General features: G+C 43.0%; 1 protein-coding gene across 1 annotated transcript in view; it reads right to left on the bottom strand.

The window, feature by feature from the left end:
- Positions 1–21,062, bottom strand: part of esyt1a (extended synaptotagmin-like protein 1a) — a 100,166-nt gene that overhangs the window by 18,484 nt on the left and 60,620 nt on the right. Inside the window, exons 5-16 of the mRNA XM_078201110.1 lie at positions 19,516–19,588; positions 15,077–15,166; positions 14,100–14,155; positions 13,424–13,544; positions 11,310–11,486; positions 9,797–9,879; positions 7,869–7,917; positions 7,229–7,318; positions 5,468–5,563; positions 1,486–1,557; positions 1,056–1,142; positions 609–758 (exon numbers count right to left, since the gene is read on the bottom strand). Of these exons, the coding sequence (XP_078057236.1) occupies positions 609–758; positions 1,056–1,142; positions 1,486–1,557; positions 5,468–5,563; positions 7,229–7,318; positions 7,869–7,917; positions 9,797–9,879; positions 11,310–11,486; positions 13,424–13,544; positions 14,100–14,155; positions 15,077–15,166; positions 19,516–19,588 (1,144 nt within the window). The remainder of the gene's footprint in view (positions 1–608; positions 759–1,055; positions 1,143–1,485; positions 1,558–5,467; positions 5,564–7,228; positions 7,319–7,868; positions 7,918–9,796; positions 9,880–11,309; positions 11,487–13,423; positions 13,545–14,099; positions 14,156–15,076; positions 15,167–19,515; positions 19,589–21,062) is intronic.

Raw genomic sequence — 21,062 nt, 5'->3', positions numbered from 1 at the left:
GAAAAAATAATGCCAATTACGTTTTAAGTCTAAAGCCTGCCAATATACCAAAAATAATTCACACTGAACTGTTACTGGAACAGCTACGGAACAGACTGAATAAAATGACCTGATGTCTAAGGGAGAAGACAGACAGAGGGAAAGTGAAGGACTGAAAAACAAAATACTGAGCAGTGCTGAAGTGCAGCTTCATGTCTTTCACTCCTCATGAAGCAGTGTCTCCATTTTTGGTCATGCCATTAGAGGGAGCTAGTGAACTAAAAGAGGAGAACATTGCCAGTTACATTCCAACAAAACGGGGTAGATTTTCATCCTCGGCACTTGGCCAGTAATCTAGTGGCATGGTTCCCCCGCCTTTTAAAGAACTCACCCAATTTTCATTCTATTCAAATCAATGGGTGAGACTTAGATGGGTTCTTTCACAGGCAAGCACCAGGTTACTGTCCAGGCACTGAAGACAAAAATGTACCTCAATATTTTGTCTCCTGGCTCTTCTCTCTGAAATCTGATTGTCCCTGGTGTTAGTCCCAACATTGTTCTTTCAGTTCCAGGCCACAGGAGATCTTTTTAAAAAGGTCCAACATCTCTAAACTGTTGGTCTCACTCACCCGCATTATGATTTTCAGATAAATCTGGCTATTACGCCCAGAATGTTCCAGAGGGAACCACTGGTCAAAGCTCATATCTGGGCTCGTCAGCAACTGTGACAGAGATATAGATAGCGACCCCAGACTCAACTGACGGTCATCATCCTTAACCTAGAAGAAAAAGTAACATGAACAGATTTAACTGAAATATTAATACAATATTTCAGTAATTTCCAACCCTTCACTTCCCTTATTTCATCTTTAGTCCATTTTCAGTTATTATTCTCCCCTCTTATACTGGTTGCAGTTCACCATGAAACTTACAGAAAATGCAAACCCCAAACTAAGAGTTCTTTGGAGAAAGAAAAAATGTTAGGTACTAGTTAAACTTCCTGCAAACTTAATATTTGGACAAAACTCTATTCATTGATAAGTTACAGTCAACAAGTAAAAGGTCAAGAAAGGTACCTGTATATCGAGGTCTTGTTGATTCGGATTTTGAACAAAGAAAGTAAAGGCATCCTCCCAAATTGGGGCATGTGTGTTATACACAGTCTGTGGGAAGAGATAACAATGTGACATTTCAGAGAGGCATAAACCTGTCAACTTGGTTTGTCAGTTTAAAAAATGTAACTGTAAATGGCACTGTGAAATATCTGAGGTGGTGGTGTTCAATTCATTCTTATAGTAAAATACTGATGTACCTGGATACCTGAGTAAGTGTGTGCATGGTCTGTTAGGAATTGTAATACAAATGAGGGCAATAATCTGAAGGAAAGCAAACTCTGAAGAACTGATTGCAATGAGTGAGTGTGCAAGGGTCTTCTTCCCTGCTCTATGTTATGTTGCACTGTATTGACTTTAAATAACGGACCTGGCAGTGTCCATCCGTACGTACCCTGCTCTCGAAGGTTTTATCCAATAGCGAGACCTGTACCAGTGCATTGGGTTCCCTGTTCCCTTGCTTTAGCTGTGCACAAAAAGAAAAAAAAGAATTAATGAAACAGCAACTCCTGGAGGTGGATGCAGGAACTGAGAGAAAGAAGAAAGAGAAACATTCTCTCTCTATTTCTTTCTGTTCATCTCGGAGAGAATGGAAACCAGGCAAGGGGGCAATTATAATTCCCCAGGCCACCTAGCCTCTCTATAGCTGCCAAGAGCCGTGATTTTCGCAAGCTCCTGAGGATACCTGCCCAAGCTGACAGAGTTAATTTTATCATTTATATTTCCAGCAAGGGTAGCAGATTGGGGTCTATAGAGGCCATACAAGGTAGATTTTAGATTTCTTTTTTACATTCCTTGCGGGACTTAGAGGAAAGTTTATTTATGTATTAGTGTCACAAGTAGGCTTATATTAATACTGCAATGAAGTTACTGTGAAAATCCCCTCGTCACTACACTCTGGTGCCTGTTTGGGTACACTGAGGGAGAATTTAGCATGGCCAATGCAACTAACCAGCACATCTTTGGACTGTGGGAGGAAACCGAAGCACCCGGAGGAAACCCACGTAGATATGGGGAGAATGTGCAAACTCCGCACAGACAGTGACCCGAGGCCGGGAATCGAATCTGGATCCCTGGCGCTGTGAGGCAGCAGTGCTAACCCCTGTGCCGCCTGGGGATTGTGCCTTTGGGCCTCAAGGATAGCTTTGGCCTTGTGTGTGAGATGTTGCCCCTCCTGATCAAATGGACCTCATGAAATGGCCTGGTAGCCAGACCCACCACTTAACAGGTTTGGGTGGACAGTAGGTGGCATTTCATCATAGAATTGTTACAGCACAGAAGGAAGCCATTCAAACAGTTGTACCCGTGCCAGCTTTCTGCAAGAGCAACTCAGCTGGACCCATTTCTCCACCTTTTAGCCATAGCCATGCAAATTCTCTCTTCAGGTGTTTATCCAATTCTCTTTGAAAATTCCAATTGAATCTGCCTTCGTTACACATTCCCGATCCTACCTACTCACTGTATATGGAAGATTTTGTTCATGTCATTTTCTTTGTTTTGCCCATCATCTTAAATTGATGTCCTCAGTTCTTAACCCTTCCATCAATGGAAACAGTCTCTCCCTATCTATTCTATCGCAACCTCTCATGATTTTAAACACCTCTATTAAATCTCCTCTTGATCTTCTCTTCTCCCAAGGGAGCAACATCAGTTTCCCCAATCTCTTTATAACTAAAGCCCCTCTTCCCTGGAACCATTCCTGTATTTTTTCTGCACCCTCTCTAGTGCCTTCATATCCTTCCTAAAGTTTGGTGCCTAGAATTGGACACAATACTCCAGCTGAGGCCAGACCACTGTTTTCTAAAAGTTGGACTTTAACCTGGTGTTGTGAGACTTCTTACTGTGTTTACCCCAGTCCAACACCAGGATCTCCCCATCATGACTACCATCGACACCACAAACTGCCGGCTCCAAGTGGAGAGGATCTCCAAGAAGATCGCGCATATCGACACAGACATCAAGTTTCTACAAAGATGCAAGAAAGCAGACTCTTGTCCAAAAGGACGACAGATCACGAACCCACTCAGGTCAACCTATAACACAGACTACGCTGAGAGACTTTGCCATCGCACCTCTCTCACACGCCTCAACCACCTCATACACCAGCTCTACAGCAAATGCCGCAACCTGGAAACCAAGATAGAGTCCATATTCTCAACTTGCACTCAGGATAACCTCACAATGCTCCACTTCTCCAGCTTTCACCCTAAGCACATTAAAGAAGCCCTCCGTATACGGACAAGCCCTCCGTATACACAGGATCTGCTCAGATGAGGAGGATTGCAACAGACAACTGACGCTGAAAGATGCCCTCTTAAGAACAGGATATGGCACTCGACTCATCAATCGACAGTTCCGACGCGCCACAGCGAAAAACCTCACCGACCTCCTCAGAAGACAAACATGGGACACAGTGGACAGAGTACCCTTCGTCGTCCAGTACTTCCCTGGAGCGGAGAAGCTGCGACATCTTCTCCGAAGCCTTCAACATGTCATTGATAAAGATGAACATCTCGCCAAGGCCATCCCCACACCCCCACTTCTTGCCTTCAAACAACCGCGCAACCTCAAACAGACCATTGTCTGCAGCAAACTACCCAGCCTTCAGGAGAACAGTGACCACGACACCACACAACCCTGCCACAGCAACCTCTGCAAGACGTGCCGGATCATCGACACGGATGCCATCATCTCACGTGAGAACACCATCCACCAGGTACACGGTACATACTCTTGCAACTTGGCCAACGTTGTCTACCTGATACGCTGCAGGAAAGGATGTCCCGAGGCATGGTACATTGGGGAGACTATGCAGACGCTATGACAACGGATGAATGAACACCGCTCGACAATCACCAGGCAAGAGAGTGTTCTCTTCCTGTTGGGGAACACTTCAGCGGTCACAGGCATTCGGCCTCTGATCTTCGGGTAAGCGTTCTCCAAGGCGGCCTTCACAACACACGACAACGCAGAGTCGCTGAGCAGAGACTGATAGCCAAGTTCCGCACACATGAGGACGGCCTCAACCGTGATCTTGGGTTCATGTCACACTATCTGTAACCCCCACGACTTGCCTGGGCTTGCAAAATCTCTCTAACTGTCCTGTCTGGAGACAATACACATCTCTTTAACCTGTGCTTAACCCTCTCTCCACTCACATTGTCTGTACCTTTAAGACTTGATTACCTGTCAAGATTCTCATTTCAACCATCATTTTGTAAATTGAGTTTGTGTCTTTATATGCCCTGTTTGTGAACAGAACTCCCACTTACCTGACGAAGGAGCAGCGCTCCGAAAGCTAGTGGATTTTGCTACCAAATAAACCTGTTGGACTTTAACCTGGTGTTGTGAGACTTCTTACTGTGTTCTAAAAGTTCACCATAACTTTCTTGCGTTTCTACTCTCTGCCTCTATTTGGAAATCATGATGTGGAGATGCCGGTGTTGGACTGGGGTAAAGTCCAAGGAAGTCTGTGTCTTTATAAGCTCTGTTTGTGAACAGAATTCCCACTCACCTGAAGAAGGGGCTTAGAGCTCCGAAAGCTTGTATGGCTTTTGCTACCAAATAAACCTGTTGGACTTTAACCTGGTGTTGTTAAACTTCTTACTCTATTTGGAAAGCCTAGGACCCTTTACACCTTAATGACCACTTTCTCAACTTGTCCTGCCACCTTCAATGATTTGTGCACATGAACCCCCAGGTTCAATTCCAGCCTTGGGTGTCTGTGTGGAATTTGCACATTCTCCTCGTGTCTATACGAGTTTCCTCCCACAATCCTAAAATGTGCAGGTTAGGTGGATTGGCCATGCTAAATTGTACCTTAGTGTCCAAAGATGTGTAGGTTAGATGGATTAGCCATGGTAAATGTGTGAGGTTACTGGAATAGGGCAGGGGAGAGGGCCTTGGTGGGATACTCTGTCAGAGTGTTGGTGCAGACTCAATGGGCCGAATGGCCTCTTCTACACTGTAGGGATTCTATGAAATTTGTCCCTCTGCTCCTGCATCCCCAATTGACTGATTTCCTCGTGTAGGTGGTAAGGGTTAGACCAGCTGAGGACTTGACTCCAGCTGTGTAGACAAAACAGCTGAATCATAGATAAAGCAGAAGTTGCATGCAGAATGGGAATTTATTCACTCTGCCTCCGATTACCTACTTGCATACACACCATTGGTGAACCAGGCAGAAGGTGGGCCCCAACACCAAGAGGGTCGCACATAGCAGATACTGTTACTGTCATGGTTGATGGCAAGTATAACCCGACCCAATACAGAACTCAGCAGTGCAGTGTAATGCCAGGATTGAAGTTTGAAGAAGTGTCTCATTCTCAGTTCATATTGCTGAGTGGAGCTCTGCATCCTATGACCATTATACATACCGGGAGTTCCTGTGCTTGGTCCACGTAGACAACCATGATGGCAGCAGAGGGTTCCTCACTGTTCTGCACAGTGATGGAGTTATTAACTATCAGTGCCTAAAGATAATAAAGACAATTAATATTTTTCTTAAATCACGTGTCACTGACCACACACACACCATAGTTACTGGCTGAGGTGAAGATCATGTCATATAAGGGACAGGTACGTGGAATGCTCAACATGGTCTCCTGGACTAGTTCCAATCATCCAAGGAAGTCAGAAATTTTTCAGATTTTTCTTCCCCCTAATTGGTCTTGGAATTTTCTTTGTTTTTCCCAAGAGATTCCATGGAGCCAATGAGCAGGCTATGTCTCAAAACATGAACCATAAAGTATCACAATTCTGACAGGACAGACTAGGTTTATCCAGCTGCTCTTTTCCTGTCCAGTATCTTTCATCTGTTCTGACCGTGGGAGAGTGGCCTCCTCCCCAGCCCCGTATCAGTCTTCAGCTCGAGTATAAAGGCCTCACAATGTCTTACCCTCTCATTTGCTCCCCTCCACTCTCTTAAGGAATCTATCATTATAGTGCTGCAATTGAACTGTCAATACAGTATATATTTAAAAACCTAAACAATTGAGAGTCAAAAAAGCTGGATTCATCTTAGGATTCATTTAAGGCATTTAAAACTATTCCATTTAGTGCTCTCTAATGAGCAAGATCAGGCTTGTCTAATCTTTTCTCGTGGTTGGCCATATATCAATTTCTCTCAATGAGCAAATTTCAGAAATATCGAACAGTGAACATTACTTTCAAAGAAAAAAGCTGACGTGAAAAGAAGCAACTTGCTGAGCAAAAAAAAAGCACACAAAATTGATAATTAAAAAATGAATAATAAAGGTGAGCATTCAACTGTGAACAGGTGAGTGTGTGTGTGTGTGTTCAGTTCACTCCCAAACTCGGTACTAACTCACTCCCCCTCACCCACTGAGTGTGTGCCTGCTGGTGTGTGGGAATGAGGATGAATAAAACACAGACCAGGAGTGAACCACACTTTCAAAACTGTTCTACCCACTTCCCAACTCTCTCGTACGTACCCTTTCTCTCACATGCACACGCTCACTGTGTCCATCTCTCTCTCTTACACTCACCCTCCGTCATTCACCCACCCATCCTTGCTCACCCTTACTCTACCTCACCCGCCCCACTAGACCACAGATTGGAAAAGCCTGGGTTAGATGATAAAGGTAATGTGCAACAGCCCAGAGGTCCCAGATTCAATTCCTAGTCAAAACTGAGATAGCTAATCTCAATGTGTGCGTTGGGTGCTACAATTGGCCTATGCCTTCCAGGACTAGGGAGAAGAAAATCAGCCAGGGTTCTTGTTCTTAATCACTATCCAGGGACCCCTGCTGGAAAGTGCATGTGTGAAGGTCAAGTGATGATAAATTGCATTTGATTTTGATGCCTACTCCAATGGAATAGTCAATGGATAATGTGAAAAATGTACACCCTTAGGCACAGTAGCATTTCAGGAAAGGAAGGGATAAAAGTTTGATAGGGGCGCACAATGTTAAAAAAGCACCTTATTTCATCTATGTTCACTTGGGACATAATTGAAGTTTATGATAAATTCAAAGTTATTTTTGAGCTTAAAAATTCAATTATGCAATAATTTTAATTACGAGTAGACTATATTTCGAATATGATACTGATCATGTATCATCTCATAAGTGATGGTCAGTCAAACTTTGGTTTCAATCTTTAATCTTTGGGATTACCTGCTCCAGTTTTGCTGGGTCAGAGTACAGGGACAGCCACTCCAGCTTCAGACGAACTTTTCCTCTCTCCACGTCCTTCAGAGTGAACCACTACGTAAGAGGAGAGAGAGAGTTAGAGCCAAGCACAAAGAAAATAGGGCCAAGTATTATAAAGTGAGATGCAACAAAAAATAGTTAATGTATATCTGGTCTAAATGCAACCACACCAAAAATAAAGGAGCTTCAGTAAATGAATATGAATTTCCTCAGTTATTACTGTTCTGTTCCCATAATGTTGTTGAAAATCTGATAAGTAACAAAAGATGATGCCTGGTAATTAATGTATAGCCATCAGCGACAGCCAATAGTTTTGGAAATTAAAAGGTGGCTTGTCTTCAAGTTTCCCAAACCATTTTTAGTTTGCAAGCCCAAAACGCAATGCTGAAATTACTCGTGTGACATAATGCTACAAATGATGCACGGCATTTCCAGTTCTCCTCAAACAGAGGAAGGCTAGGAATGACAGCATGATGTAAGCATATGAATGTTTAATGCTTTAACTCGACTCTTTAGTTTTGTCTAATAGTTTTCCATGAAGACAGTGCCACTTTAATGATTTTCCCTGTTCAGCAGTGATCTCAGCAGCTCTGCAATTCCTTACCTCTTCCACTATTTGATTTTTCATCACTTCTCCAAGGTCCAGCTGCATTCTGAAAGCAAAAGAAATTCTGATATCTTCTCACTCCTATTCAAAGCATATTTCTCTCAGTGCCAGAAACAATCAATCAAGGCCGCATGAGACACTGAGAAAAAGCAATAATAAAAGAGAGATTGTAGGAGTCAACCATAAAACATGTTGTAATTGGTGGGTGGGGGGGGAGACAGTGTAAAAGCACAGAGGGAGACGGTACTATTTTCAACAGGTCCCTGTTGAGCTCCTGCAGCAGAAAACCTGTTTACGGTATTACTGTTAGTATGTTCCATCATTTTATAATATTTGACTAAATCTCATTTGATTCAAATCAAGAGTAGTTGCATTTAATGTCCACATCAAATCTTATCTTTTTGAGGGAGTTCAATGTAACTCTCTGACATACCACAATCCGTGAAAACCCAAGGAGCTGTTTTTTGTTTTATTCATTGGATATGGCGTCTTGCTAGGCCAACATTTATTGCCCATCCCTAATTGCTCTTGAATTAAGTGGCCATTTCAGAAGGCATTTAAGAGTCAACCGCACTACTATGGGTTTGGAATCACATGTAGGCTAGACTAGGCACGGACAGCAGATTTCCTTCCCTAAAAGGACATTAGTGAACCAGATGGGTTTTTACAACAATTGACCTTTAATTCCAGATTTTATCTGCCCAGAGCATTCTGCTGGGTCTCTGAATTACTAGTCCACCAACAACACCACTTGGCCACCGCAATTTTCCTGACAGAGCTAGCCTCAGAGGTGAGCCTTGTTGAGTTTGTCTCTGTTATATTGAGTATTGCAGCAACATTTTTAGTTAGAGCAGCACAGGGCACAAACATTGCTCAGGTATCTGCAACTGTGATACTTTGTCAATTTCCCCTTCAAATGTTATTTTAAAATTATATTAGTGTTCCTTCTGTGGTACAGATGATGTGTTGCTTTATAAGATGAATTAAACCATGCAACGCACAATGGGGTTTGTTTTGGTTTGGTTTAGTTTTACATTGCTTGGATAGTGATCTGCAAGAGTGGCTTTGCCATAGAATATGCCCGGTTTTCATTCCATTAATTTCATGATTTCAACAACCTGTCCTGGTCCCCCCCCATGCCAACACTATAGTTACGAAAGCCCACCAATGCCTCTACTTTCTCAGAAGACTAAGGAAATTTGGCATGTCAGCTACAACCTTCACCAACTTTTACAGATGCACCGTAGAAAGCATTCTTTCTGGTTGTATCACAACTTGGCATGGCTCCTGCTCTGCCCAAGACTGCAAGGAACTACAAAAGGTCGTGAATGTAGCCCAATCCATCACACAAACCAGCCTCCCATCCATTGACTTTGTCTACACTTCCCGCTGCCTCGGAAAAGCAGCCAGCATAATGAAGGGACCCCACGCACCCCGGACATTCTCGCTTCCATCGGGAAAAAGATACAAAAGTCTGAGGTCACGTACCAACTGACTCAAGAACAGCTTCTTCCCTGCTGCTGTCAGACTTTTGAATGGACCTATCTTGCATTAAGTTGATCTTTCTCTACACCCTAGCTATGACTGTAACACTACACTCTGCACGGTCTCGTTTCCTTCTCTACGAACGGTATGCTTTGTCTGTATAGTGCGCAAGAAACAATACTTTTCACTATGCTAATACATGTGACAATAATAAATCAAAAGATAATGAAGCAGATTTGTTTTTTAGGATTGGGATATTGGGTCAGAATTTGAGGGGGCGGTAAACAGTTTGAATATAACTGGCAAGGAAAGTAATGAAGATTGGGGACAGGGGATAATTGGAAACAAGGTATTAACATAAAGCCAAGCAGCCACATGTATACTTACATAGGCCTACACACAGGCATGCACATACGTGCACTTAAACACGCTGCTCTCACCTGCCCAGGAAATCATCCTGATCTGGGTCTTTATCAAACATCTCTATTTCCAACAGCTGGCCAGGAACTTCATGGACAATCACCTGTGGAGTGTACAAGGCCACAGTCAAAAAGAGAACACAGGGGATATACTGCTGCTCCAAACTATCCTTTTCTGTAAATTCCAACAACTTATTATATGGATTCTTCATCACTTGGAAGTTGCATTTTATTCTCAAATTTTTGCTCCAGGATCATGGTCCATTTTAGCAACACACTGATCCAACCTGACAAATGACCTTCGAATTGTAAATTCCAGCTGCTTAAAAATTTATGGGCAATTTGGCCTGCTGCATGAATATAACACTGAGTGCAATTAACAAATGGAGAAAAAAGCTGAACATATTTTTTCCATATTGCTTTCTAGCACTAGATGTCAGCAATGTGTTCAATGAAGCACAATTTGGTGCCAGTAACAAAGGACACGTAGATTTTGTCATTGCTGATTTAAAGACAACCACTGCAGAAAGGAAGAAAATACTCCCCAGGCAGGGATATTATTGATCAGGATGCCTCTGGAGAATCCATATGCTCTCTACACTCCACAGACAGGGGTTGGGGGTGAGAGTAATGACATGGGAGTGGGGGCTGCCGTGTTATTTGATGATGCATACAAGGAAGATGGGAAACATGTTTCACACCACCACTCACCTAAATATTAACAAAACAAAGCCAGGTTGAATTGTTTTATTACCTCTTTGTTGAGTAAATAGGGGAATAGATATGTGTGCAGTTATTAACAAGCACGATTGACAGAAAAGCCTTTCAGCCGTATTAGGAATAGTGTGGTGAATTTCAATGTCATACCGATGGATCCAATGCACTGCAGAAGCTGCAGTACTATGGTGAAATACTGGTACTGGAGATCTGCTCCACTCAGAATACGGGGCTGGGGAAGATAGAGAGAGAAAGCGGAAGTTCCATCCTGCCAGACGTTGCCCCCCCCTCCCTTCCCCCAGAGTGTCGGTGGTGAAGAACACACGTCTGCAAACACCCTCTCAAGTACCATGTATGGTGTATGGCTCTGAGACAAGGGAAAAGATGGAGAGACTTATACCTACAAGGGAATGCCATCTATATATCCTTAGTAATAAACAGACCTGACCATGTTTCAAGTAAGGTTTGACAAGTCTTACCTGCCTATACGTGTGCCACAAACTCTTAGGGTACAGTTCCATTTTTGATAGATCTAAAGTTTCAGGCTGACTGTGATAGGGGCAAGTGGCAAGAAGGGAGGTAGATTTTGCTGTAATTCCATCCTAGAATCTTCCTCGAGAACGTATTTTCACCTGCACATAATCAAGATTCCCCAACAGGCACAAATTTGAGCACTGCTCCAGACCCCAGTCTCCCTCAGCCATCACACCACAAAACTGCTCCCAGGAATTGCAGAGCCAGTATTTCAACCAGCAGAGATGCCAGGACATTTAATGGTTTGTATGACTTGACGAACCATACAATCATATTCACCCACCTCATACATTTCATTCCACTTGGGATTCACGGTCTCACTGATGGTCTTGCTCATGAATGTTTGTGTGCCCACACGTACAATTGCATATGGATCAGACTTTCCTTTGATGAATCCCTTGACATAGGTGTCCTTTGACTCCAGGCTTGCTGCCTCAATTAGGTGGATCCGTACTATTCCCTAAGAACAAACAGGCAAGTTTCAAATCCCCCTTTCTGGAATAATAAAATGCGTGACATGGAGATTAACTGAGTGCTGATAGATTAGTACAAGTCGCATACCTATGCAGCATGAGAGTTTGTACTGGTGTCAGCAGCAAAATAGCAATGCACCATATAAGATGGTAGCAGCGGTGCTGCAAATCCCCCTTTCTAGTACTGTTATCACCAGATTCGGGTTTACTTCCCAGAAGAGTTATTGCCACCCCAGTTTCTTGGTATTTATGGTCATTGGAATGTGCGCTCTTCAGGGCAACATAAATAGATTGGTGAGGTCATCTCCACCTGGGCAGTAAAGTTTATTTATTAGTGTCACAAGTAGGCTTACATTAACACTGCAATGAAGTTACTGTGAAAATCTCCTAGTAAGTTGGTGGAGCAGATCACCACCTGTCTTCTGTAAAACTTGCCTGGATTTCATCCCATTGAGAACACAACAAAGAATTGCCAGGTTCTGCAAGTTTGCTCAGGTAGTGAAGTTAAAAATGAAACTCTCCCTTCCCATGTTTTATTAGTACAAACAAAGCAAACCACAAACACAGCACTATGATTGTCCAGCCATGTGCTATTACCAAGTGCATTAGTACATTGTCGCTTTTACCAAGTAAGGCATTTGACAAAGTCCCACATGGCAGGTTGGTTAAGAAGGTTAAGGCTCATGGGATACAAGGAGAAGTGGCTAGATGGGTGGAGAACTGGCTTGGCCATAGGAGACAGAGGGTAGTGGTCGAAGGGTCTTTTTCCAGCTGGAGGTCTGTGACCAGTGGTGTTCCGCAGGGCTCTGTACTGGGACCTCTGCTATTTGTGATATATATAAATGATTTGGAAGAAGGTGTAACTGGTGTAATCAGCAAGTTTGCGGATGACACGAAGATGGCTGGACTTGCGGATAGCGAAGAGCATTGTCGGGCAATACAGCAGGATATAGATAGGCTGGAAAATTGGGCGGAGAGGTGGCAGATGGAGTTTAATCCGGATAAATGCGAAGTGATGCATTTTGAAAGAAATAATGTAGGGAGGAGTTATACAATAAATGGCAGAGTCATCAGGAGTATAGAAACACAGAGGGACCTAGGTGTGCAAGTCCACAAATCCTTGAAGGTGGCAACACAGGTGGAGAAGGTGGTGAAGAAGGCATATGGTATGCTTGCCTTTATAGGACGGGGTATAGAGTATAAAAGCTGGAGTCTGATGATGCAGCTGTATAGAACGCTGGTTAGGCCACATTTGGAGTACTGCGTCCAGTTCTGGTCGCCGCACTACCAGAAGGACGTGGAGGCGTTGGAGAGAGTGCAGAGAAGGTTTACCAGGATGTTGCCTGGTATGGAGGGTCTTAGCTATGAGGAGAGATTGGGTAAACTGGGGTTGTTCTCCCTGGAAAGACGGAGAATGAGGGGAGATCTAATAGAGGTGTACAAGATTATGAAGGGGATAGATAGGGTGAAGCTTTTTCCCAGATCAGAAGTGACATTCACGAGGGGTCACGGGCTCAAGGTGAGAGGGGCGAAGTATAACACAGACATTAGAGGGATGTTTTTTTACACAGAGGGTGGTGGGGGCCTGGAATGCGCTGCCAAGTAGGGTGGTGGAGGCAGGCACGCTGACATCGTTTAAGACTTACCTGGATAGTCACATGAGCAGCCTGGGAATGGAGGGATACAAACGATTGGTCTAGTTGGACCAAGGAGCGGCACAGGCTTGGAGGGCCGAAGGGCCTGTTTCCTGTGCTGTACTGTTCTTTGTTGTACATCCCTGCTCTCAACAGGATATCAAGGTTTCAACATTAGGCTGCAAATCGGGAGGCTTAATGCTAACACACCACCATCCTGGAGCAACTGCACTGGAAAAACAACTCTGCTGGCAATGATTTGATTAAGACATACACAAAGCGATACATACCCGAGGTAGGGGAGAACGGAGCTCAGCCACGTGGAGTTCTCCAACCAGAGGGCAAGTGATCCGGTTTGGCAAAACCAAGAAAGAGGCAATGGTGTCCATAAGTACGGTGTCAGACTTTGAGCTGTTCAAGGAGAAAGAGACAGAGCAAGGCAAGAGAGTAAATAGTAAAGGAGAGATGGAGGGAAGTAATGTAAGAGAGTGAGAAACAAAAACATTTATCAGAGGCTTCAATTGCTAAGGAATATAATATATAGGGTATAAACTTAGAGGTATATGAGTAACTAGAGGTTAGAACTGTTGAAGAATAATTACTTTTTACTCAAATGTTTCAGATATATTCTCTGGTATTTTTGGTTGTTTGCAGTGTTTTCAAATGTGCTGCTTTTGAATCGAGCTTATTTTACAGGATTGCCAGCAAGGCCCTGTGCTCACTTTTAAATATTAGAATTCATATTAAACCATATACTCTCAAAGTGTTGTATATTTGTGAAATTGTATTATTGATTACATTTTTCAATATGCTTTGGTTTTGTTTGTGGTATATTTTTGGAAAAAAGGTGAGAAACACCCAGAACTCGAGAATGTAATTCATGTTCTTGGAATAATCTTTCAAATACTTTGATTTGATTTTTGATCCTCAGAGGATTAATTCGGATTTGCTGCTATGCATCAATACCTCAGCCCTGGAACATCCAACAAGTTGGTGAGTCCTGTCCAGTTAATGTCCAGTACCTGAAAGGACATAAGTGTTCAAATCAATTTCAGAATCACAAACTGTACTTCAATTTAGTGTGCATCAGGTTTAGCTATTCAGTACAGAGTCCTTTCAGTATCAGACATGGGACTCTGAAACCAGGTTTCCATTCAAATTCTGCCAAGGCTCATTCATTTTGGTTTAAGTGTGATTACTTAGATCCATTCCATTCATACAAAGAAACCTGGCTCCATTGGATAAACGTGACCCTTGATCTGTGCCTTGTGCACAAGGTCAAAGATGTTGCAAAATGTTTTATTTATTCTCAGGATGTGGATGTGAGTGGTAAAGTCAACAACCTAAGTTACTTAACTGCCTTCTGAAATGGCCTAGTAAGAGTCAATCATGTTGGTGTGGTACTGGAGTCTCACACAGGCCATACAAGAATGGCAGGTTCCTTTCCCCAAAGGACATTCATGAATCAATTGGGATTTTACGACAATCTGACAGCTGCATGGTGACATTTACTGATACTAGCTTTTTATCACCAGATTTTATTCTTGCCACAGTGGGATTTAAACTCTCAATTTCTGGATTATTAATCCAGGCCTCTGGATTACTAACCAAGTAATAAGAAAGAAGAATAGGATAGTCATTTGGTACTTGAAAGTCTCGGTGGGTTAGAAGGACAAAGGGATCTCGAAGTACAAATATATTAATTGCTAAAAGCTACACTAAGGTTAGCAAGACCAAGTCAGGACCCTATGACATGAAAATAAATTCAAAACTTTATTTTATTGCCATCTTTAAGACTGGACTTTCTGCTGAACCAAACAAGATGACTGCTACAAGTCTCATGACCACAGGACTGGCCCTTTGTTCCAGGTGCTACCGCCAAGAGTCATCAGAAAAATAATTCCCCCCTCAGCCTGTGGAATCTCACACCTCAACGCACTTACTGGACGGCGGATGAAGAACATTGTCACTGCTCCCACCAGTGGCATGTTTCCAATCAAGGGCTCAAGGATCACACGAAGCATTCCATGGAGCTGCAGGAGAGATGTGGGAAAAAAAAGTGAAGGAACAGACACTTGAATAATAAACATGAGGACACCCCAGGAGAAATGGGTTGCACACAGTATAGGTTAGGTTCATGGCCAAGATTACCTATAGGTTTCTGGTTTTCTCCCCAACTGTACTTCATACAGTCGTCATGTTAACTGGGCAACTTGCATAATATTGGCTGTTGCAGTAATATTTTTATTAATATGCAGTTATTTCAACGTTTCTCCTGCTGCTGCCGGATTTCAGTATTTATTAGTCATTTGGTAGTACAGAACTTGAGCATTGCTGAAGAGGAGACATGATGAAGCTTTTCACTTTGAATGCATTGGGTCACTTCACAAGAATACCAATATAAGGGAAAAAACAATTTATGCTGTCCGAGGAGAGAGTGCTGATTGGTTGGAAAGTGGACTTTGGTAGCGACATTGCCATGAAGAATGCACCAGTTGATGGTTGCTGACAGATAACTGCCAAGCATTGTTTGTAATTTAAACCAGGCAGCTCGACCCTGATTGATCAAGGCATGTCCTGTGTAATGAGTCAGTGAATGGCTGTCACTTATTTTATTTAGCTGAAACAGGTGCAATGTGTGTAGGTGTTCTTTCTGTCTGCAAAGAACAGGGCCCTGTGTATTAATACATGCATCTTCCAGTACACACACATGGTGCAGACACAATGGGCCAAATGGCCTCTTTCAGTGCTGTGACACTTGTGACTCTGTAAAACGCACCACACTGCGAGCCCGACTAACAATCTCAAATTGATTGCGCAATTCTTAAACCAATTTTATACCCCTTTCCAATATGTGGTTGATGCATATGCTATATTCAAATCCATAGCAGCATGTAATAATTTCCTTGCACGTCTTAATACGCTCTATCCTGTGCTCAAATTTACGTTTGAAATAAAGCACTCAAATGAACTCCCCTTCCTTGATGCAATAGTTAAGAAACCTGCCAGGGGTTCTTTACCACAAGTCTACTGCAAGCCTACCATCACTGGCCAATACACGTGTGAGGATTCTTACAGTTCCACATGTTATGAGATTGGTCGTATCGGCAACAATGTAAATAGGGCCTGAGCCATTTACGCACCACGCAAGCTTGATGCTGAAATAGGACACATTGAAGGCATCCCGGGTGGAAAATAGCTACTCTGATCAGATCATTTTGCACTGTGTATCGCGCAAACTCACAAATGGGCCCAAGGCTGTCATTTTCACTGAAAAGTGCCTAGTCTACCTTGGAGTACCCTGGAAGGGCAAGGTATCTCAAATATTTGAGCAATAAATGAAGCTAACTGTTTCATGCTGTTACTATGCAGTAGCAAAACAAGTGATATTTCCCACTAACAGGATGCTGCCATCAAGTCCAAAAAACCATTCTGCCTATTGCGTAGAATGAATAATGTGGTATATGAATTTCAGTGCCAGTGAGGCCAGGTATGTATACATCCCAATTACCAGTGGATCATATCAAATAGCATGTTCCTTCCACTGTTCACAATGGGCAAAGTACAAACTATACCTGACCAGCCCATGCTTGCAAAACTGAAAACATAAACAAGGATTTTCTGCTCCCTTTTGGGTTGGGCAGGTTCAGGAGCAGGCGATGCCTTGACCAATGAGGGTCAAGCTGCCTGGTTTAAATTCTAAACAATGCTTGGCAGCTAACTGTTAGTCGCCATCCACTGGTGCATTCTCCATGGCAAAACCTCTACCGATCAGAGTCTACTTTCCAACCAATCAGCACTATCGTCTCAAACAGTGTAAATTGTTGCTTTCCCCTTATATTGGTATTCCTGAAGTGTCCCTGACGAGGGCAAGGTGAAAAGCTTTGACGGGTTTCTCTTTTTCAGCAATACTCATTATTTACCTAGAAATGTATCAAAGTCAACTGAACCAGTGCTCCTGTTCCTGCCTTTCCATTCACAATTATGTTAGCTCAGTTCCCTCACCTACTCCTATCCTCTTGTAACCTGGACCATCTAAAACCAACCCATCCTGCTACAGGTAACTGGCAGCAGACTGATTGCTGAGAATGTGCTGATGCCGGCTGAGTGACTGATGGGGGGCTGGTTGCAGATTGGCTGCGAGTGGCTGGCTGCGGATTAGCTGCTGCGGGTTGGCTGCTGGCGGCTGGCTGCAGGAACAAGAGCAAAATACTTTGGATGCTGCTGCAAATCCGAAATAAAAGACAGAAAATGCGAGAAATATTCAGCAAGTCGGTCAGTACCTGCAGAGAGAGAAACAGAATTAACATATGATCAACCGGAAAGGTTAATTCTGTTTTTCTCTCTCCATGGATACTGTTAGATTGATTGCTGTTAACTGGCTACAGATTGGCTGCTAATTACATTAAATGCCACTGTGGCTTATTACCTGGGTGCTAGTGAGGTTAAGAGCTTAAAAAGCATGCGGGTAAGACATGAGTGAGTTCAGTACTTGAGTGGGTGTGGTTTGCATTTGATCTCGAACATAATTTCGTCAGTCATTGTCCCTACAATTAGTAATTTATTTGAAAGTTCTGAGGCAAGAGGTTATCTACACCTTATATTCAAACCTATTTGCCTGTATGTGCTTTTCATGTTGCCCCTGTACATTTGTATTCTACAGCATTGCTTCAAATTTATTTTTGGGGCAGAATAGCATTTATTTTTTTAAAATCAGTTTTCATAACTTCCTGACAGTCACATTACTTCATTTTGTCTGGGAAGACAATGTGGTCAGGGTTTGTCACTTTATACTGCAACTAGAGGTTGCATTGTCAGGGTATTATGGGATAGCAGAGGTTTATATTGCAGTCTACTGCTCTCGACAAGGTGATGGTGAGCCACTTTCTTGAACCACTGCAATCCGTGTGGCATAGATACACCCACAGTGCTGACAGGGAGGGACTTCCAGGGTTTTTACCCAGCAACAGTGAAGGAACAGTGATATATTTCCAAGTCAGGCACAGTAGCACAGTGGTTAGCACTGCTGCTTCACAGCTCCAGGGACCTGGGTTCGATCGCCAGCTTGGGTCACTGTCTGTGTGGAGTTTGCACATTCTCCTCGTGTCTGCATGGATTTCCTCCGGGTGCTCCTGTTTCCTCCCACAGTCCAAAGATGTGCGGGTTAGGTTGATTGGCCATGCTAAAATTGCCCTTAGTGTCCTGAGATGTGTACGTTAGAGGGATTAGTGGGTAAATATGTAGGGATATGGGGGTAGGGTCTGGGTGGGATTGTGGTCGGTGCAGACTCAATGGGCTGAATGGCCTCTTTCTGCACTGTAGGGTTTCTATGATGATTTCTACTCACAATTATGACAACTCTATGCTGAGAAACAATGTTGTTCAGGAAAGATTTAATCCAGAAGAAAGCACCAGAAGCTGCTGCTGCTCAACTAAAAGTGAAATGGAAGTCAGTAACAAAGGCCTGTTTTGTTCAGTGTCAGCTCACTCACTGTTCGATAATGGCTTACAACCTTTAAGATACGATATTCATTCATTCAATCTGCATTCTTATAGGAAATGCTAACAGCGTATTCCTCCAGTTCAATCTTGCGCTGCTTGTTCCTTTATTTGAAAGCTGATGTCATTGCAGGGTCTTAACAACAACTTTAATTCTTCTCTCTGTTCGCTACAATTAATGGCTTTGAAGGGTTGAATAGCTATTTCATTTTTAATATATTTGTTTATGGGATGTGGGCAATCGCTCAAAAACCCAGCATTTATTGCCAATCCCTAATTGCTCTCGACAAGGTGATGGTGAGCCACTTTCTTGAACCACTGCAATCCGTGTGGTATAGATACACCCACAGTGCTGTTAGGGAGGAAGTTCCAGGATTTTTACCCAGCAACAGTGAAGGAACAGCGATATATTTCCAAGTCAGGATGGTGTGTGACTTGGAGGAGAACATATAGAAAACACTAACAGATGCATTCCCATGCATCTGCTGTCCTTGTTCTTCTAGATGGCAGAGATTGTAGGTTTGGAAGTTGCTGTCAAAGGAACCTTAGTGAGTTACAAGAGTTCTGATCTGACCTCCACACCCACATACTTTCCATCTGTAGCCCCTTGACTGGGAATCCTGGACCAGTTTCCCTCTTCCCTAGCCTGGGAATACTGAGACTAGGTGCTACAGTAGCTTCTCTCAATAATCAAAGCACAGGTCAGGGATCAAATCTGGAGCTTTCCAGGTCTATGTGGTTCAGAACCACAGCTGATGATGCATGTGCCCACTGTGCAACTTAGGTTGATTTCCTCAAGTGTCATTTGTAATAACAGTGCTATAAAATGGGCACAAACTTACATGGTGCACTAGGCTTTACTATTTCCCATGAAATTACCTACCTGGATACCATTCACTCCAGCTTTGCAGAAATACTTCTTCACTTCAACATTGATTTCACAGTCACCAATGTAACTATAGAGGGAAAGACAACAGAGGAAACCCCTTTTTAGAGAATATGAAAGTGCACAGTATACTGGCTTCAAAAGCATGGGGCAGCCGGTGTCTTTTTTGGGATTCAATTGTGATCCAGGGCTCATCAGTTAGTGAGTTGAAGGCAGTGGCTGATCAGGAGTCTCTAGATTCATAGACCTAATGACCTAGTTACCCAAGCAAATTACTGCGGATGCAGCTTTGACAAAGGACATCAGCTCTTTTCTCTCCTACAGATGCTGCCAGACCTACTGAGATTTTCAAGCATTCTCTCCCAGCAGATTTCCTTTGTCAGGCTGTTGAAAGGAAGCACTGAAGGGAGTCACAACTGCCATAGTCCAATTATAGAGCAGCATTGGCAGAGGCTAGGGGTGTGACCTTAACAGCCCTCTCACGTAGCGATGGTTTTGGGTGGAGGTAGGGAAAGGTGCCGAGAGAGATGAGAAACTAAATTCATTGCAGCTTTTCCTCAAATTGTGCTAATTTATAAACTGTCCATACCCAGTTATAAAGAAAATTTATTCTGTTTTTTTTTCACCTTGTGAGATATATTACATCAAATGTAGAAATATACAGATCAAACACGAGAGAAATTATACAGGAGAAAAAATGAACTTACATTTAGGATGTCCCAAAGCATTGCCCAGCCAGTGATGCAGTTTTGAAGTGCAGTCTTGTAATATAGGAAGTGTGGCAAAAGTACTTCATTGACAAGTGAAACACTTTGTGATATTCCAAAATAAGCAAATGCAAGTTTTTCTTTCTAGTAACCAAATTTGGTTTGATTTTGAGCTGTAAAATCTGGGCAAAATGATGCTAATGCAAGCCAACTTTGTTGCTTTGGCTGGATTTTCAAATTCACTTGGGGAGATTTTGAAGGAAATACATTGAAAACTTTGAAACTATTTTTTTCCCTGATGCTGCATTCTTGCATGATTATCCTTTTTCCATGCAGCATTGCATTTCAAGCAGCAAACATAGGTGCTGTGATACAAATGGCACTCGAGGAGGTTGGCAGGATTGGATTCAGTGTCTACTGCTAGACTGCTATTAAGATCTGGATGAGGAGTGCCAATTATGATGCAACATCACCTGCTGATCCAAAAGGTTCCTCAAGGGCATTTATGCTCCTGCCACTCCTACCTGGGCATGTTAAATGAGCCACACCTCTGCTTTACTGCAGCCTGATTTACAGGTAAGATCTGTACATTATACTGTAGCAGATCACATAAGCCATGACATTCTTCCTGTTGCTGCCAAAAATCACTAACACATTAATCCTTCCAGGCCAACATAGAAGGACATCTACCAGATTAACCAGCTGCAGTTCATTTCTGCATAAAAGATACAGTGCGTAGAAAAGATACTCACTAGAGAGGGCACAAAATTTACAATCTGGGAGATTTAAATGTAGTCATAAACATTCCTCACAATTCCAGTGCCAACATAGAGGAAG

The sequence above is a fragment of the Mustelus asterias genome, chromosome X (genome assembly GCF_964213995.1).
Source record: "Mustelus asterias chromosome X, sMusAst1.hap1.1, whole genome shotgun sequence".
NCBI lineage: Eukaryota > Metazoa > Chordata > Chondrichthyes > Carcharhiniformes > Triakidae > Mustelus > Mustelus asterias.
This window is presented reverse-complemented; position numbering and strand designations above follow the sequence as displayed.